General features: G+C 48.1%; 2 protein-coding genes and 1 pseudogene across 4 annotated transcripts; 2 read left to right on the forward strand and 1 right to left on the reverse strand.

The window, feature by feature from the left end:
• LOC100596552 (t-complex 10 like 2) lies at nucleotides 1–12,126 on the forward strand. 2 transcript variants are annotated; one of them, XM_003271789.4, is made up of 8 exons: nucleotides 1–130; nucleotides 1,348–1,492; nucleotides 2,947–3,162; nucleotides 6,202–6,339; nucleotides 7,594–7,752; nucleotides 8,221–8,332; nucleotides 9,860–9,959; nucleotides 10,949–12,126. In XM_003271789.4, exons 2-8 carry the CDS (start codon nucleotides 1,349–1,351, stop codon nucleotides 10,959–10,961), a joined length of 882 nt encoding a protein of 293 aa, XP_003271837.3. In that variant the 5' UTR covers nucleotides 1–130; nucleotide 1,348; the 3' UTR covers nucleotides 10,962–12,126. The 2 variants fall into 2 exon arrangements, with proteins under 2 accessions (XP_003271837.3, XP_030665827.1); XM_030809967.1 differs by lacking the exons at nucleotides 1–130; nucleotides 10,949–12,126 and adding an exon at nucleotides 10,409–10,448 and having other exon boundaries at nucleotides 1,349–1,492; nucleotides 9,860–9,953.
• On the forward strand, nucleotides 11,006–26,391 carry LOC100607378 (centromere protein J). Its single transcript, XM_030804719.1, is given in 7 exon segments — nucleotides 11,006–11,075; nucleotides 11,293–11,468; nucleotides 13,091–13,231; nucleotides 16,436–16,520; nucleotides 25,005–25,116; nucleotides 26,129–26,363; nucleotides 26,365–26,391. Coding segments are annotated over 7 exon segments (846 nt in total).
• On the reverse strand, nucleotides 20,702–21,371 carry LOC101178813 (annotated as a pseudogene). Its single transcript, XR_001115485.2, has one exon. The product of XR_001115485.2 is annotated as a eukaryotic translation initiation factor 1 pseudogene (transcript).
• Nucleotides 26,392–27,803: the final 1,412 nt, after the last annotated feature.

A 27,803-nucleotide genomic window follows, 5' to 3' on the forward strand; every position in this document is an offset into this window, starting at 1 on the left:
AAGACAGAAAGTCCGTTGGAACCGTCTGCTGCTCCCTGGTCTCTGGAGATGAGGCGAGAGGACTTGGGGACAGCTGAGGGGACACGGCCCAGATGATCTGGTCCTGGCAGAAGTGATTGGCAGGGACCAGGTGAGGTGACGAGGTCTGGTAGTGGGGCTGAGGGAAGGGGTCTTCCCCAGACTGAGGGGGTCACGAGTTTGGGGCCGAGGACACTGGGGTATCCCCTCAGAGGAGCAGGAAGGAAGGAGCTTTCTCAGGGCTGTGAGGACCGCAGACCCTCGCTTACTTCCACAGAAACTGTCCCAGTCCCCGCGGGGAAGGAACGGCCAGGGATCCGGTTACTGGTAGGTCTTGCTCTTGACCTTCGATTTGCCTCCACCAGGAGACTCTCTTTTAAACAGCATTTCTCCAATCACTGTGGTTAAACTGTTCATTCTCAGGTTTGCATACAGCGAGAAGTTTATGAATAAACAGTCGGGGTTTCGTTGGGGGCCGCTCACTTCCTAAAACCGAGAGGGTGAGGCAGGGGTGGGAGCGGCTTTCACAGAGGACCCTGAGGCTTGCAGGGAGCTTTGCGTTTCCTCTTTTGTTTTAGTTTTCTGATTGCTGTGAGCTTCCTAGAACCGGCATAAATGCTGTACCTATCAAAAGGGCTTTCCTTTCCACGTCTTCACCGTGAATTCACAAATGTCATCCTGATGGTTCAAAACTCAGACTCAATACAGTGTGGGGTCTGCCTGTGCCCCTCCAAGTGGGTGTTGATCCAGTGGTGCTGATTAAAGAGCTAAGAGTTCCCTCAGGGCCGCACGCAACCATCCACTCACATCCCACTCACACCCCAAGACCATCCTGCTCACATCCGCTCACACCCATTCACATTCCCCTCACACCTGCTCACACCCCACTCACATCCCACTCACACCCCACTCACACCGGCTCACACCCCGCTCACACCCTTCTCTGGATGACCAGAGTACATTAGGTGTCAGGCTGATCTTCTAGGATCTAAAGCATTTTTCACGGAGGATGATGGAGAGCCAGGTATGGACCACTCAGTCCCTCCGTCTGTGGATGTTGGGAGTGTGTTAGGTGTCAGGCTGATCTTCTAGGAACTGAAGGGTTTTCCATGGAGGATGGTGGAGAGCCAGCTGTGGGCCGCTCAGTCCCTCCATCTGTGGTGTCCTTTCACCTGGTAGCTTCAGGCTTGGGAATATGTACAGGACCCCCAGGGAGAAGAGCAGCTGTGGTTCCTGCTCGCCCTTAGGTTGAGGCTGGACCTTCAGCCCACACTGACGGGGTAGGGGGCTGCATTCAGGCATTGCCATAGCTCTTCCCTTCCCAACCAGGATGCTAGAGGGTCAGCTCGAGGCTGGGAAGCCCAAGGAAGGCACCCACCCAGAGGACCCATGTCCAGGAGCTGGGGCTGCCATGGAGAAGACAGCTGCGGCAGCCGAGGTCCCCAGGGAGGACGGCAATGCCGGGGAGATGCCGGTGAGCTGACCCCCGTGGGGACACAGTTAGTCCCACCAGGCGGGACCCTGACTCCTGTCCCTGAGGCCTGTCATTGAACTTTCCCTCGCCAGACCCCTTAGGAATGCGCCAGCCCGGGATGCTGATGCTGAACTTCCTCTCAGAGGGGCACGCGGCTCTTTTCCCCTCTGCAACCTTCTCTCTTGGTGGATGGGGGGGCAGGACAGGGAGTTAAAGAAAATATTAACTTTCCAGCTTTTCTCCTCTAATCCAGGAGAAGGCACCAGACTTTAAAAACTTCATTAAAGAAAATCAGGTTGACATGCCTCACATCATCCCAGCAACTATCTTCCTCACCGGACCCAGTTGGACAGTGCTTGCTCTCAAGAAAGTGCCATGGGTCTCTGTGGCCAGGGCCACGCAGTGCAGGGCTGTACCTTTATCACGATCCTGCTTATTCTCAGAGCCAGGCTGGAGGCTCTATGGTCCAATGAAGGATGCCACGGGAAGGCTAACATGTCAGGTTGAAAATGCAGTGGCTTCCATAATTTTTAAACTGTTGACCATACATCCATGCCAGCAAAGTGTTTGAGACCAGCCTGGCCAACATGGCAAAACCCCGTCTCTACTAAAAATACAAAAATTAGCCAGGTGTGGTGGCATGTACCTGTAATCACAGCTACTCAGGATGCTGAGGCACCAGAATTACTTGAACCCGGAAAGTGGAGGTTGCAGTGAGCCGAGACAGTGCCACTGCACTGCACTCCAATCTGAGCAACAGAGCAGGACCCTGACTCCAAAGAAAAAAAAAAAAAGAAAAGAAAAAAAGGAAGGACAAAGAATGCCAGCCTCTTATTGCTGTAGTGTTTTAACAAAGAATCATAATTCACTAACCATCTTTATCTGGTTATATTATGTAGACGAACTCATAATAAACACTACTTAATAAGAATAAAGCTGTGGCGAGTCATGGCAGCTTATGCCTGTAATCCCAGCACTTTGGGAGGCCGAGGCAGGTGGATTGCTTGAGCCCAAGAGTTTGAGACCAGTCTGGACAACATGGTGAAACACCATCTCTACTAAAAATGCAAAAATTAGCCAAGTGTGGTGGTGCACGCCTGTAGTCCCAGCTACACTGGAGGCTGAGGCAGGAGGATCACTTGAGCTCATGAAGTTGAAGCTTCAGTGAAGTGAGATCATGCCACTTCACTCCAGCCTGGGTGACAGAGTGAGACTCTGCCAAAAAATAAATAAATAAATAAAAATTTAAGAAGAAAGAAAGAGAAAGAAAGAGAAAAGAAAGAAAGAAAGAGAGAAAGAAAGAAAAAGGCTGTGGTTGTCCTGTTTATCTCATTGGGTGTCTTTTTGTCTAGAAAGGGTGTTGGTCTTACATTAGAGAGGGCTTGAGTATTTTGCAGATGAATGTGCCGGTTGTGCGTCTGAGAGGATTTCTGGTGTTCTCTTCCCAATAACAGTCATTACAGCAGCAGATCACCAGACTCCACCAAGAGCTCAGGAGACAGGAGTCGCTGTGGGCTGATGTTCACAGAAAACTCCAGAGTCATATCGATGTCTTGAGGAAGCAGAACCTGGAGCTCCGAGAAGAGCTGAGAAGTTTGCAGCGGCAGCAGTGGGAAGCCAGGAAGAAGCCTGCAGCGTCCCCACACGCAGGGCGAGAACCACACACTCTGGTACCAAAGGCGCACTTGTGTTTTTGTATCATTTGCATTATGTAAAAATAGCGTCCTCGTAAAGATGTGGGCTTTATTGCTGGGTGACGTGGTATCCTTCACGCTCCAGGTGGTGGGAGGACTTGCTATCTTTCCATCCACCCCATTTCCCACAAGTAAAGATTAAAGAACTGGATACATCAGGCCTCTCACCTGGCGCTCCAGCAGACAGAAGCACGGCCGCCTCCAGGCTGCGCATCTCACGTCTAGAATTCTAAGACATCTCATGATGTCTCAGGACAGCAGCAGCAAACCCTTACTGTGGACTTCACATGGGCTAGGCAGGGAGTGTTACCGTCTTAATCTCTACCACGACCCTATGAAATGGATCCTATGACTAACTCCATCATGGCCACCGGTTAGAGAATGCAGAGCTGGGATTTGAACCCAGGGTGACTCCAGAGCCAGCTCAGTGGCCTGGTCTCCTTCTGTTCATCTTCTAGGACAGCTGTGTAGAATGCGATCGAGACCTGTTGAAACGGGAAAAGTTCCCTTGTCCCCCTCGCAGGGTCTGCGATGGGGTGTGGCTGGCTCCCTCAGTGTCTCACAGCTCAAACCTCTAGGGGAGCGTAGAGAGGGGCAGGCTGTGCGGCTCCAACCCCACGGCAGTGTCTAGGGGTGAATGTTTACAGCTGAAGCCCCAGTGGGCGTGTGTTACAGGGCGTTCTTTCAGTTTAGCTATCTGTAGGCAGCTTGTGTTTATCAGCTCAGTTAGACCTTCTGCACATCACTAGGACAGAGGGCTTTCTGTGTCCTGGGTTCCTGCCTTGGTGTACCTGAAGAATCAGATCACACATGGGCTTGGAGGATGGGTGCAAGGTTTCTTATTGGGTGATGGTAGCTCTCAGCAGACGGGGGAGCCAGAACCGAGATGGAGTGGGAAGGCGGTTTTTACCTGGAGTTGGGCAGCCCAGTGGCTGGGCTCTCCTCTGACCGCCCTGACCAATCTCCGTGTCATTCTGCCAGTCAATGGCTTGCTGGCATCTGCCAGTGTGTTCCTCTCACTTCCAGCCACTTGTGTCTCTGCCCACTAGGGTCTTGGGGTTTTCACAGGCACAAGATGGGAGTGTGGTGGGCCAGGGTGGTCTTGGAAATGCTACATTTGGGCACGAAAGCGGAAATGCTACATTTGGGCATGAAAGCAGAAATGCCTAGGTCCCTGGGCACAGGCCCGGGGGTGCAGCCCTAGCCAGGGACCTGCCCTTCTCTACCCAGGACTTTCCTGCGCCCGTCCCACATCACTGCCCTGCTCTATCCCAAAGGAAGAACCAGCATTCTCATGCTGTAGTAGTCGGTGCCTCCCAGCACCCGCCTGCCTGTATAGAACACTGAGCTTTCGAGTGTGATCACATGGCTCAAAGCCCGAGCCTAAGACAGTGTGAATGTGGCCAGTGTTATCACTGCCTTGTCTGGGTTCTGTTTCCCGCACATGGGTCTAAACAACTTGAATCATTAAAATTATACGTACAGGTAAGGACACGTGGAACCACGTGAACACCCTCCACATGTAAGTGGGGATATTTCTCAGTGGGTTAAGAAAAGTACCAACATTTCCTATCTGCACTTATTGTGTGAACTTTTAAATCGGTACTTCCAGGACTTAGAATATTTCCGATACGACACAGTGATTACAACACACACGCACACACACACACAGAGGCACCCATGGAATACATTCCAGAGGAGCCTGCTCTGTGGTGGGTTCTCCCAGCGTGGCAAGAACAGCCGCACATTCCTGTACAAGAAATTACGGGAAAGCTCGGAAGTTATTCCCACTCTTCGGGAGCTCTGCCAGAGCTTTGTTTCCATGGAGATGGCTTCTGCTGCCTCAGAAAGAAAGCGGGTTTAGCCTCTCAGCACAGCAAAGGGCCCAGTCCTTCTGCGGAAGGAAGAGCGGAAGCCGGGCAGGCTGTTCCTCCATCAGAGGTAGAGAAGGAGAAATCGCCACAAATACTGGCCGGGATTGTCCCTCTTCTGTGAGGAGAACCCATAAGACCCACAGGGATTTTTCCCTGCTTATACTGTATGCCAGTTCCTAAAAAATAGTATCTACTGCCTCAGTTGGGTCATTGTATGTTGGTCGAAATGTAACCATAACAATAACCCCAAGAATCAATGAAGTCTCATTCAGTCTTCACACTCCCTACAGTTTCCATCATTCTCTTATTTTGAGATTAGAGCTTGGTGAATTTCCAAATTTTTTTTTTGATTCTGTGCATTGTACTGGTCACCATGGGGCTGTTTATAAGAAGAGGATCTGTGCTCACGAGAGCATACCTGATTTGAAGAAAGGACGGGATATGTGAATTCCACACTCTAAATTTGCGTAGGTGTATCTGTGTGTAGTCGCAGTTTTAGGGACTGAGTATCTAAAAGGCTGAGGCATGAGCACCCTCGGAACGCGGGCTCTGCTGTGTGGATGAGCCACTCTGGATCTGGTGTTAAGGGTTCGTTCATAGCAACCCTCTCCCCTTCCCACTCCCGCCTCCTCCTCAGAGGGGAGAGCAGGGAATAATTAAACATTCCAGACCTCACGCACCTCCTCCCACCTGAAGGATCCCGCTGTTCCAGGTCAGTCTGCTGAAAACAGGGAAAATGGGGAATTTGCATTTCGAATCTTAGACAGTTGTAGAGACAACAGTAGAAGGAGCATCACATTTTCCTCCTCCGTTACCGCATTCCCCGCTGAAGACACGTGAGCCTGAAGGAAGATGTGTCGGGTATTGTTCATTCTGTGGCCTTTGGGATCCTGCGATCATTTTGAAACAAGGAACCACAATAAGAAACACAAAGCACACACGGGCTCCACAAAGCTCCCTTCACAAACGTTGGGTGAGGGTTTCTGTTCTTATCAACATGTTAGGGGAAAAACCAGGCCAAGTCCCCCCATCTTGTACCCTAATTTTTTCTAGGACATTCCAATTATTTTGGATTGTATTAAAATTTGAGTTTATCTTACCTTTGAAAATGTGAAAAATTTCCCTGCATTTTGTCTTTTAGGCATTGCAACCTGCTTCTGGAAAAATTTCACTTCTGTCAGCTGATGAAGAGACAATGCCCAAACACGCTGGCCGCAAGAGTCAGAGTGCCACTCTCCTGGGACAGAGATCGTCACCTAACAACTTAGCTCCTCCAAAGGTGACCCTTCGTGCTTATCGTCTGTAAAGAGAGCACAGGTTCTGTACACAAACACACACATCCCATCAGCTCCTCACCACACAGTTTCACCCCCCTGGGCGAGCGTGGTGCTCCCTGGAGTCCTGTGTTCTTCCGAGGACACGGGTTTGTGCCTTTCAAACAAGACCCTAACCCGCAGCACTTCCTGCTGTAGAGCAGATTCCAAGTTCTATCGGTTGCTTCCCTCTGAGCGCACTCACAGCGGCAAGCGTCTGGCTGGGGCCGAGTGGACTCGGGGGCTTTGTTTCCGTGGGTCCCACCCGTGGAGGTGATGTGCGTGGCGCTCTCTCCACGCGCCATGGCCCATGCGTCTCGGGGCTCGCAGCCTCCCACGCTCCCTGCTTCTGCACTGTGATCTTGCACCTGCTGCTTCTCAGCCTGGACTCCTCTGAACGGGGGCTGTGCTGCTTGCTTGGGGGCCACAGTGCAGGATGCTATTTTGTCTCCATCACATTTTTCCTTGTTAAAATTACCTCCTCTTTAGAACCTTCTGCTGGCCAGTGTGCCTCTTCCCGTCCCAGCTTCGTGTCACCCTCACACTCGAGAGGCAAATCTCGTGAGTCCTCAGCCAGCAACTGATACTGGGTTGATGTGGATGGAGAAGATTGCCCCCCAACTCCTGAAGATGGTTTATCCCCTCGCATTTTCCCAAAGCAACTGCTGAGCAGATAACACTTTATTCCCTGAAGGAAGATCAGAAATCTACTCCAAGCATTTGTCACAAGTAGGAAAAGAGCCCTTTCAGATCCTATGAGTACAAAACATCGAAAGTCCCAGGACGGACTGCATAGGTCCAGCCTCCCGTGAGACGCGGACTTCTCTCACGCTCCCTCACTGACCTGAGTTAATCGCACGCGAGCCGGGCAATGTACGAGTAGATAGATAACTGAATGGGTGGCTTATCCACGCCTCAAAACCATGAATTTTTAAACAGCAGAAAAGGTAGAACATTATTATTGTGCATTTTTGAATTGAGTTTCAAGTACTTTATTTCACTGTTGACTTTATTCTACAATATCAGCCGTACCGTTCCTGAATTCCTCAAGACTGTGGCTGTAAAATGGGGACTGAGAGACACCAAGCGTGGATGCTTCACGTGTCCTTCTGTAGGAAGCGGGGGTAGAATCGCCTAGATTCTGTGGTAGCTGGTGTGATGTGTTGCTTAACATTTTAAAATAATATGATGGTTACTAATGCAACCACATTTATTTTCAGCCAATGAGTTTAAAGACAGAAGGAATTAACTCAGGGAAAACACCACCACAGGAAGATAGAGAGAAAAGTCCTCCCGGGAGACATCAGGACAGAAGTCCAGCACCCACTGGAAGGCCGACTCCCGGTGCAGAAAGACGGGGGGTGTCTGAAGACGGAAAGGTGACCTCGGAAACCTGGGTCACTCTACACTGGCCGCATGGAAAATTCAGATTCAGATGAAGTTCCACTTAGGTCTAATAAAAGTACTCAATTTGTTATTCGAAATAGACCTAGTAATTTATTAACCTAATTATGTTTCTATAGATAAAACTTTGAATTTCTGCAGACATGTCTTTAATGCTATAAAAGCAAATAAATTGAATTGGGTTTTGAAAAGCAAACAACTTGAATTGGGTTTTAAAAATCAATTGCTTTCCTGAGCTCTGCAGTTGGTATATTTCTGCAGAGTCTTTAAAAGAATTGACCTGCCCTGTAGTGCGGAGTGCAGGGCTGTTGGGTGAGCCCTGGGGTCTTGCTGGAAATCGTGGATGGCTGAAGATGCCTTTGTGCTCCCAGCCTGTGGGCTCGAGGCATTGCCGGCTGCAGGGACCTTGTGACAAGGGGGGCCTCTGACTGTCTTTGCCCCAGGTTATGCATCCATCTTCCCGAAGTCCACAAAACTCCAGTGGCAGAAAATCACCAGTGCAGGCTTCCCAGGCCGCCACGCTGCAGGAGCAGATGGCAGCAGCCGGAGGAGCTGGTGAGCAGGGTCGGGGACTCCTAACTGTTTCCATGCTTCCTGTAAACTGCGGGGCTTTCTTGTGGATACGCGTGAGCAGAACATCTTACTACGGCAAGGACGTGTCCTTCATGGAGCTGCCTAATTTCTGACCACCTTGTGTCTGATTCCCTCGTCGGGTCCTCACCTGGGAGTCTTGCCGACACCCCCAGCTCTCCACCCCACACGCAGCCCACGTGCGGGTCTCCAGGGGCCGTGGCTGGAGATTCGGAATCCTACCGGCCGCTTCCCCCTGAGCACACTCCCAGCAGAAGGCAACTGGCTGGCGCTGGGCGGACTTGGGGGCTTTGTTCCCTTCTCTCCATTTGCCGGCCCATGGCGTTGCTGCCACCCTGATGGAGCGCCCTCTCACCCGGCACCTGCCCAGCCTCTTTCCCGAGGCCCAGCTCTGTCCATGCAGCTGTGGGTGCTTTCTGTATCGAGGGTCCCACTGGGAGGAGCCAACAGTACCCCTGGTAGAGTTGGGAAAGAACTCCTTCCTCACGTTGCTGCCAGAAGATGACCAGAGCAGCTTCACGACCCCCTCAGGACCCTGTCTTGGTAAAGAAACAGAGCCCATGCAGTGGCCCAGCCTCAGTGTGGTCCTTACGCGCAGCACAGCCCAAGCCTGTGGGCACCACTCGCCCTGGGCTGCCTGGCACCTGGACTCCTTCCCATCCTCGGCCCAGGCTTGTGTGGCCCTGCAGGGCCGAACCCGACACTGTTTTCCTCCCGGGTCCGCTCCCCAGGCCTCCTGTCCCCCAGGCTGCTTCAGGGCCTCTGCAGGGAGCTTCACAGAGGTGAGGCTGGTGCCATCATCTGCTTCAGACCACCCCAGGCTCTGCCTGCCCTCACAGTCCCCTCTGCGCTCCTCTGCAGGATGGGGAAGCCCTTACCATCAGGTCTGCACCAGCCTGGCGGCCTCGTTCCTGCTGCCCCCTCCCCTTCAGTTCCCTGAACAAGACCTCGGTTTACTTGCTGGTGCCGGGCAGAACTGGAGGCCTTGTCTCCCACACACCTGCTAGCACCTCCGCAACCTCCAGACATCATCTCAGCTGACAGTGACGCCATCCTGGGGAAGCCCCCCCGATCCCTGGCTCTCCTGGAAGCCTGTGATGCTCCTTCACCACAGCCCCTGTCCCTTCATGGGTCCCACAAGCCAGTGGCGCAGCGATCCGGCTTTTCTCTCCCGTGTCTGCCTCCTACAGGACGGTGAGCAGCTTCAGGCTGAGACAGTGCCTTTCCATCCGTCAATCTCCTGATCCATCAGAATACTCGAGACAGAGTGATGCCCAAGAAATACTGACTGAGTGTATTCATTAAAGAATTAATGTTCCTTACAGGATCATTTGTTGTTGAACTGACCTGACATGTGTATAGTGATCTCATGAAGAAGAGAGAAGGTGTTCACCCGTTCACTTAAATTGGATTTAGCAATCGCATTAGGATAATGATATTTCCACAGTGTATATGCACTGTCCCTTTAAATTTAACTTATTTGCTTTTTAGATGGAAGCTCATCAGTCTCAGAGAATTCTGAAGGCGGATTTCTCAGCCACGTTCAACCTGACGAGTTGGCTGGTTCTTCCCCAAACATTGCGGACTGCAGGTAGGTGGGTTGAGTGGTTTCTGCGAGGGTGGCCCACCCAGTTCCCCTCAGGGAGACCTGAGAAGGTGACCTTTTCGTCCTGGGGAAGTGACATTCGGAACGAGTGTCACGAGATGGTTGCGTCTTCCCATCTTCTCGACAAGAACAGAAAATTAAGATGATTCCAAATGTCTCTTTATTTCCTGAGGTTCAGCCTTTCAAACAGAGACTTTTTTTTTATAGAGTTAAGTTGGTTGCATTTAGCACAAACAAGATTAATATTTTTCATGACTTATGTGTTCCCCTAGTGAGAGTTTCATTTTTTATCATTTTGATTTACATTTTGCAATTGACATTAATAGACTGGAAGGCAAGAATAGCAAACATACTTCTAAGCCCTAGCTAGGGGCCCACTTGTAACATGCTATATTTTACAAAAAACAAATCAATAAAATGAAATTATTTTCTCTACGGCAGGAAATTCGGGCTGTGAACTTATGTATAATGTAAAAGTAGGCACCTGGCGGGGAAGTCTCAGAACACAGGTCCCGCTTGTTTCCTGTTCTCCCGCGAAAATCCCACATTCCATTCTGCACTTTCCAACATCTTCAGTGAGGGATGAGTGGGAACATTTTTCTTAGGGTTTTATTTTGTTTGAGGATCCAGCTAATGAGTTCACCTGGAAGCCTCAGGGCTAATGATCTGCATTGAGAAAGAGCGCCACAGCCATGGCAGGTGGTGTCTCTGTGTGTTGTTTGTATCAGGTGTTAAATGTGGCAGTTGTCACTGTGGCCACCCTGACCCCTGATCAAACATACAAGTGGGAGATAAGCACTTTAATAAAACACAAAACGTGGTCCAAAGTCCTGGTGCTGACTGTCTGGGGCTCAGCCGCGCCCACCGACTTAGAGGCAGAGGCTGCAAAATGCCAGGGCAAGGTGCATTTCTCCCGCCTCACACTGCAGTGTTCATGGAGACCACGGGAGACTAGGATTATACGCTTTCTGCAGAATCTTCCTGTAAACCCACCATCTTCCCTGGAAATAGCACAGCCCGTGGTCACTAAGATGAAAAAGGAGGAAGTACAGGAAGAAAAACAACATCCAAATGCCAAGGCAGATGACTGCCGGCGGTCCGGTCTCCCCAAGTGAGTTTCCAGGAGCTCTGCACGCCGCTCCCTCCAGACAGGCCAGGGGGCCCTGACCTGGGGGCCAGGCGTTTCTAGCATTGCTGACTGCCAGTTTATTTCCAGTAAATAAAGCAATAGACTTTTCAGGGGAAGATTTGTTTTAAATACTTAAAAAAAAAACCCCAAGGCTATAGCCTCAAGTCTCTTCCAGCCACCACATTTTAGCCCTTGAGGAGAGCTCAGTTCCGGAAGGACGTGTCAAGGAGGGGGTGGTCAGCATTGACTCAGGAAGGGGTCAGAAGAGGCACCGGCTGCGGCTGCAGCTACGGTGTTCTGTGAGCTCCGAGGAGACCCAGTCCTGCTTGGGGCAGCACATCGTCGCTTCTTGTTCAGCTCAACAGGTCATTCATCTCGCGTCTCTTGTTGGCCTGTTAGAAACTGGGAGTCGGCCTCAGGCTTGCTTTGCTGAGTGAACTCTGCCTCAGTAAAGGCGAATTTATGTCTTGCAAGCGGATAAAGCATTTGGTTTAAGTGAACAACAGGGAATGTTACTTGCAGTAACAGTTTGAATTCACTGAAATGCTTTTGTCTTTAGCGCAGCGGTTGTAGTGGTTTGTCAGGGGAGAAGGAAACCCACATCATTTGAGCACCTGATCTTGCCATCTCCATAGGTAGGTCCATGAGACATAAGTGATGTTCCTCCTTGGCTTCGTGCATGGAGGGATCAATCACTCAAGCTCATGAAACTGCAAAGATGAGGACACAAGAACTAGGTAACACGCTGTGCCCTCTGCGAGCGCGATCCTTCCTTTCTCCCCACAACCAACGGTCACCCCCCTCTACCTGCCCCTACATCCCTGGCTCCCCCATCCTCCCTCCCAGGTCTTCAGCACTTTCCTCTTCTCGTGACTCATCTTGCATCTACTTGTGTATCTTGCATTGGATGTGCCAAAGTTCTTTCCTTTTTTGTGTTTTGTTTCTTTTAATGATATAAACTCCAAAATAGATTGTATGATTCTTTTCATGTGGAACATTTAAAATATTATTTGTGCTTTATTACTTCTGAGAGTAATTGATTCTTTAAACGTTGCTGGAGTTTTTAGTGTTGGTTAAAAATTCATCTTCGGATACGGAACTGAACACATCCCTGCTTCATTCACCGAGTTGGTTTGGAAGTAGGTGGAGTCATCTTGGTTCAAACCCCATCAAATACGAGGCTGTTGTCCTGGCCAGCAGGTGGCGCACACCGTCAAGGTTTGTTTGGTGGATGGTTGAAGACAGTTTAAGAAGCCCAGCATTCGCTTTTATTCCCTTTGTATTTTCTCAGCTGAATTAACGCCTGTATTTCTGCGCTATGGTTAAGACTGACAGTGTGACATAAATAACAAAAACACATTTTGCCATTTGGAATTTTCACATGCACTTATCTTAACTCCCCAGATCTTGAGATTATTTCTCTCAGATATTTTCTTTTGCTAATTTTTACATGAGTAATATTTTCAATGTGAAGACAAAGATATTCTTTCTACATTCCTTGTGCAGCATTATGCATATGAGGTTATATAATTTTGCTGATAGTTAATTAAAATCAACACATCTTTGGGATGGGCCGTAGGAGTGTATAGGTCAGGAGAATGGGATGAAAAGGAAAGAAAAAGGTGCCAAGAGTAATTTTTACATAGTAATTACCACAATTCCTATGGCCCAGGACTCTAAACTCACCAAGTCACCGGCCATGGAAGATGTAGACTGATGGCCACTGTGTGACACGAGCTTATGAAAGACGGATGTTTGTGGGACAGATCATAGCACTTATTCATTACTGACAACCACATTCGGGGATGGGAATTTGGACCCGATCTACTCACTCAGTACAATTTTGGGGGAAATATCACAGCCAGTGTCGAGAATGCCATGTAGATGATAATCATATAACAATTCTGAATTGAAGAAAATATAATGAAACCACAATAATCAGGCTTTACATCATTTTTCATCTCCGAGCTTTTGTGTTTCCATAAAGGTAGAACAGGCACCGAGCAAGGGTTGTGCCATCACCACCTTCCCCAAAGCCAGCCAGAGGGAGCCGAGCATGGATAAGAAGACAACTGTCATCCGGTTCTCTAACGGTGACGTGAAGAACATCAAACCCAATCAGAGAGTGGTGTGTACAGTGGATTTTTTTGGAAAAAAATTCTGTCTTTTTTTTAAAGAAATCAAAACTAGGCCAGGCGTGGTGGCTCACGCTTGTAATCCCAGCACTTTGGGAGGCCGAGGCGGGCGGATCACGAGGTCAAGAGATCGAGACCATGGTGAAACCCCATCTCTACTAAAAATACAAAAAAAATTAGCCAGGCGTGGTGGTGGGCGCCTGTAGTCCCAGCTACTCGGGAGGCTGAGGCAGGAGAATGGGGTGAACCCGGGAGGTGGAGCTTGCAGTGAGCCGAGATGGCGTCACTGCACTCCAGCCTGGGCCACAGAGCGAGACCCCGTCTCAAAAAAAAAAAAAAAAAGAAATCAAAACCAACTCAGTTATTAGGAATGACTTTGCACATCAATGCCCCATTTCCTCTGGGTGTTCAGGATGGGTGTGGCGGGGAACGGGCAGAGCACAGGCCGTGGAGTCAGGTGAGGCTGTCTCTGAGCCAGGCTGTTCTGCTTCCTCGGTATGCTCAGGCAAGTGAGACCCTGTTGTCAAGACCCTCTGATCTGTGCGGTGACACAAGAGTACACCAGCACCCCTCCTGGCTCTGAGTTCAGTCATTGTTTTCAGCTTTTCTAAGCCTCTACAAAATGTGACTGATAATTAGGACTTAACTCACAAGATGGTTATGAAAGTTAAGTAACATAGTCCATTAAATAGTGTCTCTTCTGCAGAACTCTCTAGAAACACAATGGTAAGCACTTAGTACATGTGCGTTGATTGTAGAACTAGCATTAGTATCGCAACAAAGTTAGGCAGAGTCAGGAGCTAATCCCTGGTACGAGCTGGAGGTGTTCCCAGTTCTGGTTCTCAACTGGGGGCAATTATTCTCCCTGCCCTGAGGACATTTGCAATGCCTGGAGACATATTTGGTTGTCAAAACTGGGGGTGGTGGGGGTGCTACTGGCATCTAGATAGTGGGGCCCCGGGGATGCTGCTAAACATCCCAATGCCCAGGACAGCCCCCCAACCCTACAGAATTATCCTGCCCAAATTGTCAATAGTTCTGAGGCTGGGAAAGCCCTCTGTAGGTTATTATAAAGACCAAAGTTATGCCATGCATATATTGCTTGGCACACATCAAGTACTCAGCAGCTGACAGCTGCTGTTACCATGACGATCATCACTGGTAAAAGCCAATGATGTGTTTGTGGAAGAAAGCCACAGATCACAGTAGCTGGGGGCCCACTTGATGCTGAGGAGCTGTGAAGATGTTGTGACCCCCTGGTTCAAACTACACGTCTCTGTGTGTCCAGGGACCGTACATGGAAAGCACGGATGCTGAGCAGTCTGGAGCTCTTCCAGGCAAGGTCTCCAGGGTGACAATATTTTTGTCCAGATAATTCAGGGTATAACTTGATTCTAACTTAAGAAAATTTGGGTAATTTCCAAAACAGATTGTAAATAAGGTGAGATAAGGGAGGTCAGGGCAGGGTTTGTAGTGCATTGAGAATAGTCTCTTAGTACCCACACATTACCAAATTGTATTCTAAACATTTCCTTCTTTAGAATGATCAGTTTCCCTGTTGTCAGCCAAGCTTTGGTACAAATGTAGAGGCACAGCGTCCAGGAGTTCTGAAGGACTGCAGAGCGCGTCTCTATTTTTTGTGTTACTTGCTTTAATGCGAGGCGCCTACTTGTGACTCTGTGATTTTATCCCAGCGAAGCCTCTTGACCCTTCCTGAGGGCGGAAGCTAGAAGCCCCGAGTGTGGACACAGGTGTGGTGGGCCCACCATGTGCTCTTCCACCGACCTGAACTAACTTGCATGCTCCCTTTTTTGCAGGGAAATGCAAACAAAGAGCTCGGATGACCCCCTTTAGACGGTGGCCTGTGTTACGCCACTGCCCAGTGGAGGAATCTGTGATACTGATCTCATAGCCTGCCCCAGGTTTCCATCACTTTGGAGTAGGAAATAGCTGTTTCTTAGCCAGATGTGGGGGTGTAGGGAGGCAGAGTGTGACAATATAAGAATTGACGTGGTGAGGATGAATCAGTGGGAGAGAACAGGGCCTGGCCCAGGCCTTGGAAGGGTCCTCCTGTTCTGACCTTTTGCGTGGTCAGAGGGAATGGCCACTGCAGGCCAGCGAGTGTGCACCTCCCCAGGTCTCCTGAGAGCACCTCTGTTCCCCTCAGACCTCTCTGGTCTCCAAAGGGAACCCTGACCCCGGCGAGGAGCCTGAGCTTGGACTTGATGATTATTGGGATGATGCAGAATTGAGCATTTGGGGCTTTCTTCTGACATTTGGACAAATTTCCCATGTGAGAAAAATGCCTTTAAAATAACAGCACAGAAATCGTCCCTTCGACTTCAGTGTCGTGGTTTTTCTAAATAAGTCACCCTCCTATTCTCTCCTGCCTTCCCTCAGCCTTTCTCTGACGGGCAGCGATGCTGTTGCTATGATAGATGGCAGACATGCAGTGACACACCAGTGTCCCAGAGCTCAGGAGAGAGTGGATGCCTGTCCTCCGTGGTCCCACTTCAAAATAAACATGTACATCCCACGGTTTTCTAGTTTTGGACGCTTAACTTTTTAATAATTCCCCCTTCCCTACTTATGGTCAAGGCTCGCTTTACCATAAGGAACGTCCCCTCCCCTCCTGGATGACTGTCCTCATCCAAAGCAGCTCCTTCCCCTCTTCTTTTCCCCACTTTATTGGAAACCAGAGGGGGTCACAATGATGGGGAACTTCACAGTAACGGGACAATTCAAGAGGCAGAACTCGGGGACAGTGGATGACTGGAGTGTTTCTGTTGTTTGGAGCTGCTGGGAGACCCTTGATCTGTGAGCTGTGGGGTTTGGGCCTTGGGGCTCCCCACTCATATTCACTATGCTGGGCCTGGGCCTCCTGCAGGCCCCCAAGGCTGCCAGCCCCAGCAAACTCCCGCTCAGAGCCCACCAGGTGAAGGACCGGGAACTCCACCTTGGTCCAGTCTTCTCTCCCACTAGCCGAGAGCCACAGTGTCTTGACTTCTGGGCTTGGGTGACAAGCCCTCCCCCCATGCCGCCTTGCTGTGGAGGGTGCCCATGGACAAGGTCAGCCCACTCCCACCTGCTGGGACGGTGCTTTTACCCACCCGCAGGAAGGACTTTACTAGATTAAATCCAGGTTCAAAATGATGACACAGACTGCCTCCCAGCATAGGTGTTTCTGGTGCTTACAGATTTACTATCACGCAAATGCTCAGACGACGCGCACGACCTACCCTGGTGGTTTGGAAGTTGTGCAGTTCCCTAACAAGCACACAGGTGAGTGACATCACCAGGAACCCACGTGGGTAGGTGCCTTTGCATGTGAGTGTGTAGAGGTGTGGAGACTTGCAGGTTAGCAGATACTTGAGCCCTGTAGGCAAGTTCCCCACAGCAGCAGCTGTCCAGATAATTTGGGCTTACCCTGCTTAATGCGTGTTTTCCTGGTTCTTATCCAAGAGCTGTGAGCTCGCGGCTTCCGTGCGGGTGTGTAAGTGCACCCAGGTCTGGACGCCTCTGTAAAAGCCGTCAGACCTCAGTCGGGGGCTTGTGTTTCAGCTTTTCTGGGTGGGCCTGGCTACGTGGCTCGAGCAACAACCGAGATAAATGGGTGTTACTTATTCGCACAGTGCAGTCAGCTCATTGTCGTAAAAGCCACCACATTCTTTCCTGAAGTCTCGCCTGGACTCTAAAATGCCATCCTCTGGGTAACCCCGGGGTCTCTTGGGAACTGGGCTGCACAGCAGGAGGTGAGTGGAGGGCAAGCCAGGGAAACTTTATCTGTATTTGCAGCCAGTCCCCATGGATCTCTTATACCTAAGCTCCACTGCCTTCAGAACAGTGGCAGCATTTGATCCTCATAGGAGTGCAAACCCTACTGTGAAGTGCACACCCAAAGGATCTAGGTTGCGTGCTCCTTGTGAGAATCTAATGCCTGATAATCTGTCACTCTCCCCCTTCACCCCCAGATGAGACCCTCTAGTTGCAGGAAAAAAAAGCTCAGGGCGGCTGGACACAATGGCTCAAGCCTGCAATCCCAGCACTTTGGGAGGCCAAGGTGGGCAGATCACAAGGTCAGGAGTTTGAGTCCAGCCTGGCCAACATAGTGAAACCCCATCTCTTCTAAAAAAACAAAAAATACAAAAATTAGCCAGGTGTGGTGGCAGGCGCCTGTAATCTTAGCTACTTGGGAGGTTGAGGCAGGAGAATCGCTTGATCCTGGGAGGCGGAGTTTGCAGTGAGCCAAGATCGTGCCATTGCACTCCAGCCCAGGTTACAGTGTGAGACTCCGTCTCAAAAAAAAAAAAAAAAAAAAAAAACCCTCAGGGCTCCTACTTGTTCTACATTGTGGTGAATTGTATAATTATTTCATTACAATGTAATAATAATAGAAATAAGGTGCACAGTAAATTTAGTGCACTGGAATCATCCAACCTTCCCACAACCCACACCCATGCCAGTCCGTGGAAAAATTGTCTTCCACAAAACTGGTCTCTAGTGCCAAAAAGGTTGGGGACCACTGCATTAGATAATGAGTGAACTGTGTTAAAAATATCCCAGTTTGGGCCGGGTGCGGTGACTCACGCCTGCAATCCCAGCACTTTGGGAGGCCGAGGTGGGCGGATCATCTGAGGTCAGGAGTTCAGGATCAGCCTGGCCAACATGGTGAAACTCTGTCTCTACTAAAAATACAAAAATTAGCCGGATGCAGCGGCGGGCACCTGTAATCCCAGCTGCTCAGGAGGCAGAGGTTGGACAATCGCTTGAACTCAGGAGTCAGAGGTTGCAGTGATCCCGTATCACACCACTGCACTCAGGCCTGGATGCAGAGCAAGACTCCATCTCAAAAACAAACAAACAAACAAACAAACAAAAACCTAGTTTGGTTATGAATTTACTAATATTTATTTGTAATTTCTTTTAGTTAGTTAATATATGCCTGGTATATGTGTTTCTGTTCTTTCTTTTGCTATTTCTAAATCTTTACCTTTAAATACAATCTTATAAGAAACAGACATAAGAAAAATATATAATCTGAAAATAGCTTTCCTTTTAACCTGAGGTTTTATTACATAAACTGAACATGTATCCGTATCTTACTGTCCTCTACAACCAAATCAAGAGTCTTGTAGTTCGAATTCTCCTCCCTGATCTTTCATGCCATTGCGTTGGCTTCTGCCAGGATTTTTACTCTAAGTTGATTTTCACCCTCAGTATTAGTTACGATTATTACTGTGGTGTTTAGGTAACCAGTGTTTACTTTAAACTTTTTAAATGTCTGCATAATTTGGGCTCTTCTTTCTTATATCTTGGGCTTTTCTTCTTGGCACAATTTCCTTCTACTTGATGAGCAAGAAGAGATGGGGGCAATCAACACTTTTGGCTCATCTGAAAATGTCCTTTGTTTTGCCTTGTTCATGAGTGGTCGTTCGTCCTGATGCACCTTCTGAACCCTCATCCCATAGCTATTACATGGCCTCCCTGTGGCAGGCATTGTTTTAGGGCTAGGGATTCAGCAGTGAGCAAATTTGTGAAAAGTTCTTATTTCATGACATTTTATTGGAGGGAAGCATAAAATAATCAGGTAAAAATAAAAATCAATATAAAATATCAGTCTCTATGAAAAGCTGCAGAGAAAAACAAGAGGGCAGAAAGCAGAGAGGGAGAGTGCTGGGCTGCTGTCCTACGGGCCCATCTGTAGGCCGTTGAGGAGGGCCTCACTGAGGGAGGATATTTCAGGGAGCCATGAGTGATGTGAGAGAGGGAGCTGTGTGTGTATCAGGAAGAACATTCTGGAGTGTGAAAGAGCCGTGAAAAGTGTGTGGTGTGTGTGAGGAAGAGCAAGGAGGCCGGTGTGGCAGGGGTAGAGGAGATGAGGTCAAAGTGCCAGGACCAGGCCGTGTAGACCGTTGTGGAGAAGCCACTGGAGAATCTTGAGCAATGGAATGACAGTGATTTTTCTCAGCGTGTTGGGACTTTATTCCACTCCCACACGGTGTCTGCTGGAGGATCTGATGGTGGTCTAATTTCTTCCTTCAAACGTGATTTTTTCCCTTGCTGCATTTAAGAACTGTTCTGTCTCCAGTTACGTTATGGTATGTCTAGTTGTGGATTTAATTTTGTTCATTGTATTGCGGATTTGTTGTGGTTTTTTTTTTTTTTTTTTTTGAGACAAAGTCTCGCTCTGTCACCCAGGCTGGAGTGCAGTGGCGTGATCTCAGCTCACTGCAACTTCTGCCTCCCTGGTTCAAGTGATTCTCCTGCCTCAGCCTCCCAGGTAGCTGGGACTACAAGTGTGTGCCACCATGCCCGGTTAATTTTTTGTATTTTTAGTAGAGACAGAGTTTCACCATGTTAGCCAGGATGGCTAACATGGCCTCAGCCTCCCAAGGTGCTGGAATTACAGGTGTGAGCCACCGCAGCCAGCCTGTTGTGCATCTTAAATATAATCACTGTGTCTTTCATAAGCTAAGGTTGCCAGATTTAGCAAATAAAAATGCAGGATGCCCAGTTGAATTTGAATTTCACGTAAATAATAAATGATTTTTTTGTTATTAGTATGTACCTTGCAGTATGTGGGACATACTTACACTAAAAAATCACTTGTAGTTTATGTGAAAATTCAGATTTAACTGGGTGTCCTGTATTTTATCTGGGAACCTTATCAAGTTCAGGGAAATTCAGAGCTATTATCTTTATCGGTCTTACCTTTCCTCCACCTCCAATTATAGCTGCATTACACCACCTCATTCTAGCGTCTTTCTGTCTTCACATATTATATTTTCTTGTTATCATCTGGGTAAATTATTTATCTATTTCCTCAGTTTTCTCTTCAGTTGAGTATTATGTGCTATTTAACACATCATTTTAGCTTTAATTTTGAAGACTATATTCATTTCATTTGTTCTTTTTCAAATCCACCAAGAATTTTTTCTCTCTTTCATTTTTAATTTCCTACTTTAATTTTTTAAATATTCTACAAACATCTGCCTTGTCATCAGCTTCTGATAGCACCATGCTTGCCATCTCAGGGCTCCGCGTGGCACTGGCTGCTGCTAGCTTATCTCTGCTTCCAGTACTTCCGGCACTTCCTCATGGTGTTGTGCTCCCTCACCTATTTTATATTTGTGCTGGCAGCTTGTGTTGGTGGCGATCCTATGGGGCCCAGTCTGGGAGATAGTATCCAGAAAGCTTTGTGTTTGCTTCTGCCAGGTGTCCCAGGGCACTACCAGCCTGGGATCACTTCATGTTAGCTTCTTAGTTTAAGGTGTCCCAGGTACAGGTAGCAGGACTGCAATTGGTGAGGGTAAATGAGCGTCACCCTGTAGTGACACATTCTTTGGAAAGAGCTCAGAGAGAGACAGCCACACTCCTTGGTGCTCTCCATCTGCCGGCAAGGAGATATTTTCTAGTTCCCTCTTTCCTTGGGGCTCTAACCTTCAGAGAGTGTCCTCTTTTTTTTTTATGGCTCTTTTCAGTTTATTGCATGAAGGAGTTACACTAGTCCAAGTTAAAAGGGACCCCAAATGGTTACATTATACAAGCTGTGAGGTTTTTAAACTTGTGACAAGGGACAGAAGGGAAATTCTACTCATTGCAAGGAAATCTTCACTTAAGCTTCAGTGAGCCACAAGCACTTAAAACCCATGAACCTTCAGCTGATCATCCTTAGCCAGTCCAAGCTCTACGAGGAACTGGCATATGTTCTTGCGTTGGTCACCCTGTAGCTGAATTACTTCTCCATATTCCGGGTGCTCAATTACAGTACCATTGCAGGCAAACTTTTTCTTAAACGCCTTCACTAATTTCTTTTTATTGTAATCATCAGCGATCCCTTGGACAGTAGTAAGGGTCTTCCTGCCGTTTCTCTGTTGAATTCTTACATGGATATAATCCTCAGTGCCAGCAGGAAGCAGGTCACCACTCTTACTTGCATCAGCAAAGGGGTCGAAAGAGTGGAGGTTCTGGATAGCGGACATACGATCCGATTCATTTTCCTCGGTGGAAACGGCCTGCGGAAGGCGGCGGCGGCAGCGGGAGAAGGCGGGCAGGGGGGAAAGGAACGTCAGGAAGCGAGGGGGCTCAAGGGGGAGGCTGCTGAGTCCTCGGCGGCGGCTCAGTGACTGGGCCAGAGAGTGTCCTCTTTAAGCGTGGAAGCAGTTCCAATTCCCAGACAAAGCCCTTCATCCTATCCCAGCAGAGTGACTAAGGGCCAGATCTCCTGGAGACTGCAGAGGTCACCAGGGCAGCCGCAGGTCAGGTTCGAGTCTGCGTTCCAGCACCCTCTGGGATTTGTAGCCCCTTCCATGAACTTGGGTGCTCATTTCCCAGGGATTTTGTGATTTGCTTGAGCATTCCTGGGTATTTGTAGTGGATGTGTGGGTGGGATGTCTGATCTGCCCCATTGCCAGGGCAGAATCAAGGCCGCTGTGGGGCATCTTCTCCTCCGTGACACAACAGACCTCCAGATGGGCCCTTGAAGCTGCTGAGACTCACGTTGTCCTACGAGTTCCTGGCTCCCAACCCTTTTTCTTTTTGTCCTAATATTTCAGCCAGTGCAGCTGTGTGTCTTGTTAGAATTTTTGCCTTCACGAGCTGTCATTTAGGCTCTGACTGGGCACGTAGCAGCAAAGTGGGCACTAGAGCATTTGTTTTCTTGAGTGACCTCCAGCAAACATTAGACAAAGAAAAATTACACTTGCTAATTTGCGAAGGCCATGCTGAGCGATTTATTAATATTAACACCAATCTTTTGAAAATGAAAAGTATCTATACGTCTGTATTTTATTTTTGTTTAAAAGATCTAAAACTTTGACTCTCAGCTGGTCCATGTAGGTCTCTGATCAGTTAATTTTCCAGCAGGAATTCTAAGTTCTGTTACTGTTCTTGGATATATTTATCATACGTTCAACAGTTCTGCCTACGGCTGATATTTCAAGAACAGAGTGAAACAGAAGTCCCATTGTTTTCCACTCCTTCCATTTTACAGGTGCAATTGTGTGTCACATGCCTGGTTCTTATACATTCATGCAAATCAGCCAAGAGTCGTGCATTGATACGTACCAGGCAGGGAGTGAATTCAGTTGCTCTCAGCTGTTGACCCAAAGAAGAGCCCCCAGTTTCTGCAGGGTGTGCCATTAATATACAACAGGAAAACAGTCTTTTACCATTGTGTGCTAAAAATTATTTTAAGGGGTAGAATTCTTCCTCAGTTGTCAGATTCTTCACTGTATTCATTTTTCTTAAATATAGTTTGTGGGCTGGGCATGGTGCTCACACTAGTTATCCTGGTGCTTTGGGAGGCCACAGCGGCAGGGTATCTTGAGGCCAGGAGTTAGAGACCACCTGGGAAACATAACAAGACCCTATTCCTACAAAAAATAAAAAATTAGCTGGGCATCGCGGCATGCTCTTATAGTCCTAGCTACTGGGGAGGCTGAGGCAGAAGGATTACTTGAGCTCTGAGTCTGAGGCTGCAGTGAGCCATGATCACACCACTGCACTCTGGCCTGGGTGACAGAGCGAGGCCTTGTCTCTAAATACACACACACACACAGACACACACACACGTATATGTGTGTGTGTGCGTGTGTGCTGCCCCTTATCTGCCAGAAACTAACAGTTGACAATACAAATGAAAAAGAAGCAAGTGGATATTAAAGGAACAAATGGAGGTCGTGCGTGGTGGCTCATGCTTGTAATCCCAGAATTTTGGGAGGCTGAGGCGGGCAAATTACTTGAAATCAGGAGTTCGAGACCAGCCTTGCTCACATGGTGAAACCCTGTCTCTACTAAAAATACAAAAATTAGCCAGGTGTGGTGTTGCATGCCTGTAATCCAAGCTACTCAGGAGGCTGAGGCAGAAGAATTGCTTGAACCTGGGAGGTGGAGGCTGCAATGAGCTGAGATCACACCACTGCACTCCAGCCTGGACAACAGAGAGAGACTCCATCTCAATGAAAAAAAGAACAAATGGAAACTCATCAATTCAGTTTAATTGGGCAGCTTTTCTTTTTTTCACAAACACATCAAGCAGCTGTGAATATATCCCACATGCAGGCACTGTAATCCCATTCCTGTTCCTATAATGAAATAGACGCAGTGCAGCAGTATTTCAGCAGGTTCCACAGGGAGTTCCTCAGCGTCCAAGGGTTCTGTCTCCAGTACAAGGTGAAAATCACTGTTATTCATCCCTGGAGGATACCGTAGAGGGTGAATTATGGCTCTTTACTACAATTTATTATCCAGCTGAAAACTGCAAATCAATATGAAAATGTAAAGTTGAATGTTTACTATAGCAAGAATCGAAAGCATTCAGAAGCAGAGGGCACCGACTGTGGGGTTAATAATGGAGTTTTGACCTCAAACATACAGACTCAGGGAGTCAGACAGCGTAAGGGAGGGAAAGGAAACTTTCAGCCAGGGAGATCACTTGAGCAAGTTGGGAGAATCTAAATTTTGTGTTATAATGAGACTGAGATCATTCTGCCTAGAGCAAGATGTTCAAGTGTAAATAAAAAATGATAAGAGCAGGTACAAAAATGCATGTTGAACACCGGTTCTTTATGGAGTGTGCCTTATCCTGTTCAGGCTGCCATAGCAAAATGCCATAGACTGGCTGGCTTGTTAACAGTGGTGTTGGGGCTGGAAGTCCATAACGAAGGTGCTGGCAGCTTCACTGTCTGGTGAGGGCTGCTGCCTGGTTCACAGACGGCATCTTCTCATTGCAGCCTCACATGGTGGAAGGGGTGAGACAGCTCTCTGGGGTCCCTTTAGTAAAGGCGCTAATCCCATTCACGGGGCCCCACCCTCATGACCATGTCGCAGCCCAAAGGCCTCATCTCCCAACACCATTGCTTTGGGGATTGGATTTCAACATAGGAATTTGGGGAGGGCACAGCATTCAGCCCACAGTAGAGCAGATCACCACAAAATAGATTTAAGCAGCTAAGTGACACAAGTGTCCTGGTTTAGAGATACAAATTTACTGAATTTGCGAAGATAGGTGTGTATGTTGTTTACATCCTGGTTGAAACAGTGAAACACAGTAAATGTGCTCTGAGATGTTCACACGGTTTTTCTTCTTGAGTATTTTCATACAGTATTGAAGTCCTTAAACTTTTATTATAAGTAGGATTGCCAGAATTAACAAATAAAGATTCAAGTCCCTCACTGAATTTGAAATATCAGATAAACAATAGTAATTTTTGGTATAAAAGTATGTTCCATGCAATATTTGAAATATGTTAAAAAATTATTCATCATTTGGCTGGGCGTAGTGGCTTATGCCTGTAATCCCAGCACCCTGGGAGGCCGAGGCAAGTGGGTCACCTGAGGTTAGGAGTTTGAGAGCAGCCTGGCCAACATGGTGAAACCCTGTCTGTACTAAAAGTAAAAAAATTAGCCATGCCTGGTGATGCATGCCTGTAATCCCAGCTACTTGGGAGGCTGAGGCAGGAGAATTGCTTGAACTGGGGAGGCAGAGGTTGCAGTGAGCTGAGATCATGCCACTGCACTCCAGCCTGGGCAACAGAGTGAGACTCAGTCTCAAAAAATAATAATAATATAAATACATTATTTAACATTTATCTAAAATTCAAACTTCACTGTCCATTTTGTATTATACCTGGCAATCCTAGTTATAAAGCCAGATGATTAGAAAATACTGTCTATAAATCTCATGAATATTTTGTAGATTATTTGGATAGAACATGTTTCTAAACAGATTCAATGTAACATACACTTAAAAACTGCATTCTGCAGAAAAATTCTACCCCAATGGCTCCAAAGAAACCGTGTTTCCTGACGTGAAACATCTCAAAGATGGACAGGAAGAGACCTTATTTCCTGATGGTACAATCATAAGGGTAGAAAGGTCAGTAATGTCAGACAATGCGAATTCGAAACATCCCCAGTTTTTGTTTGTATGTTTAATAATTTCTTTATATTAATTTAGGTTTTTGCAAACATTTAAGTGCTTGTATAAAAAAAAAGAAAATAATGTCATTGACTCTAGAAGTTTTGTCTTATGGCCTTGATTTGAATCCCTTTATACGGACTATGGGTTTCAAATGGGCTTTTAGGTATCTACTTTACTGACATTAGCTGCGTTTGAATTATAACCGTAAAAATCACTCCAGTCTTCAGTGCTCACCTCACACCACGTGGTCTAGAAGCCGGAGTCTATTGCAGAACATGTGTGAGCAAATGTTTAAGGCACACCAAGGAAGAGCTCATCAGAGCTGCGATTTCGATGCTAGTTTGTGCAGAAAGTAAAGATCCACCCAGCTGCCCGAGGGAGAGTGTGGGAAGTTGTTTTAGACCTTCCCTTTCTTTCCTGATATCAAAGTGAACACTGAGCGCTGTGGGCTGTGTCTCCTCGCTGCCCCGCCTCCACCCTTTCTCTGAGGTCTGAGGTCTCCTGCTCTCACCATTTCTCTCCTGGGCAATTACAATAGACTCCCCCAGCTTCTTCATGGCAGTCAGAATCTTCCCTGTCACCTCCGGGGCCACTTTTCTGAAATGATTCTACGTGTGTCCCTGTCACTCCCTGTGTCAACCCTGCCGTCCCTCTCACCATCAGAGCCAGCTGTCAGCACAGGCTTCAGCCTGCAGGTGAGCAGACGCGGCTGACCTCCCGCCTTGACTCCTGGCCCTCCCCACCTGCCCTCTCTCAGCCACACCGAGTTTCTGCCGGTTCCCTGAGCCCCCATGCACCTTTCCTGCCCCTGCCCGTGGCCTTCTGCACCCTCATCTAACGAGATTTGGAAGGAGGGCTCCAGACCTGGGTAGGGGCATTATTCTGTGCTCCCCCATCCCCTACTGGCCTCCATACTGGCAGCATTGGCCCTGGCACAGGCTGCCTTACCATGTGTTTCTCTTCTCACGAATGGCGACAAAACCATTGTGCTCAGCAATGGGCAGAAAGAAATCCACACAGCCCAGTTCAAGAGGAGGGAGTACCCAGATGGCACCGTCAAGACTGTGTATTGCAGCGGCTGTCAGGAAACCAAGCATGCCTCCGGGAGGGTTAAGATCAAAGATGAAGCTGGAAACGTCATCCTGGACGAGAAGCAGATGAGCCCTCAACAGGCAGCATCACATGGGAAATGTCAGTTGCAGTTTTTTTGCTAAAACAGACAAAAACTAATAATATATTAGCTGCCCTAAATGATCTTGGAGAGCCACCGAAACTTTAGGACTACCGAAGTCATCTAGAAATTGCAAAGGAAAAGACATTCTCTCCTCTATTTAGGAAACTTGGTTAGAGCAGCACCCATCAGAGAACAGGAGGCTCACCAAAGAACGATTTCCAGTGCCCCCAGCAAGGCTGCACCCTCTTTGATCATCACAGGGGCCATTTCTGCCTTGTGATGGACCCAGGAGGTCTTTGCAGAGCAAATGCCCTTGGACCAGCTGATTCACAACGTGCCGAGCCCCTCTTCCCTGTGTGGCCCACCCCAGGCATGGCTCATTCCTCCAGAATTACAGAAGCTCAGCCTGGCCTGTTCCCCTCTGGTAACTGACACCCCTGTCCTCGCTGGGACAAGAGGGAGACAATTCTAGTCACCCCAAGGACACCCAAGGGGCATCCGAGTCAGGGCTCCAATTGTGCAGTTATCATGGCCTCTCCATTAAAAAATTTAAACACGTAAGTTTTGTTACTGCATTTGTATAAAGGTGAACATATCAATCGTGTATATTGAAACATTTTCTTATACCTAAGAGTTTGTTTCCTTTTGATTTTTAAGAGAAATTAAAACATCTTCATGGGCTCCTAAAAGTATCGTGGGCCCTCATGTGCCTGAGGGAGACGCTGGCCCTGCCTGGCGTCTCGCCTTGTATATTTGAGTCACCCCTGCCTGGTGGTCCGTCACGCGTGGTCCTGCCGTTCTGAGACGTCAGCAGAGCTGGGGTTGGCGTTGGAAACACAGGCATTCTTCACTTTCCGAATGAGCAGTGGCTTCCTGGAGAAGGCTCATCCTGGAAAGGCAGGGTGGGGCTGCAGGGCAGCTCTCTGGACTCACGCTCAGGGGTCCTTGGCTGTCTCTGCTGTCAGGTGGCACCAACAGGATCGACGGTTATTTTTTGCTTGTGGCTCAATGCCCACTTTTTCCCAGGCTATTTGGCTTTCTTGTGGTTTCCCAGGTTTCTTATCTGCATCTGCAGATAGACACAAGTTTATATCTATACTTTAGAAGCAGGCAATGGAAGGAGTAAGACACATTCCTCATTTATTAAAGGGAATAAAATTAAATGTCTTATTATATTCTTTTGTATCACAACCATCTTTGTATATAACTTTTTTCTTCTGAATATCATTTTCAATTTGTAATCAACTTACTTCAATTAACCATATTTCATTATTTATTTTTTATTATGAGTTGATTCTCAAATAACCAAAACTTTTCTGTCTTTGTATCACTTCCCAAGTGTCCTTGCTTGTTGGGAACACAGAGCACCTGGCAGGCTGCACTAGCTCCTGGGCTGCTGCCTCACTTTACAGGCAGGCCTTGGGGATACTGTGGATTTGGTTCCAGGCCACCACAATAAAGTTCATAT

Source organism: Nomascus leucogenys, chromosome 3 (assembly GCF_006542625.1).
Source record: "Nomascus leucogenys isolate Asia chromosome 3, Asia_NLE_v1, whole genome shotgun sequence".
NCBI classification, from domain to species: Eukaryota; Metazoa; Chordata; class Mammalia; order Primates; family Hylobatidae; genus Nomascus; species Nomascus leucogenys.

Bases quoted from the DNA above. Each gene is read 5' to 3' on its own strand.
- LOC100596552 (XM_030809967.1), top strand. From the start codon at position 1,349: ATGCTAGAGGGTCAGCTCGAGGCTGGGAAGCCCAAGGAAGGCACCCAC. The intron at 1,493-2,946 runs GTGAGCTGACCC...TCCCAATAACAG, and splicing joins GCAATGCCGGGGAGATGCCG to TCATTACAGCAGCAGATCAC. The intron at 9,954-10,408 runs CTGCAGGTAGGT...ATTATTTTCTCT, and splicing joins TCTTCCCCAAACATTGCGGA to ACGGCAGGAAATTCGGGCTG.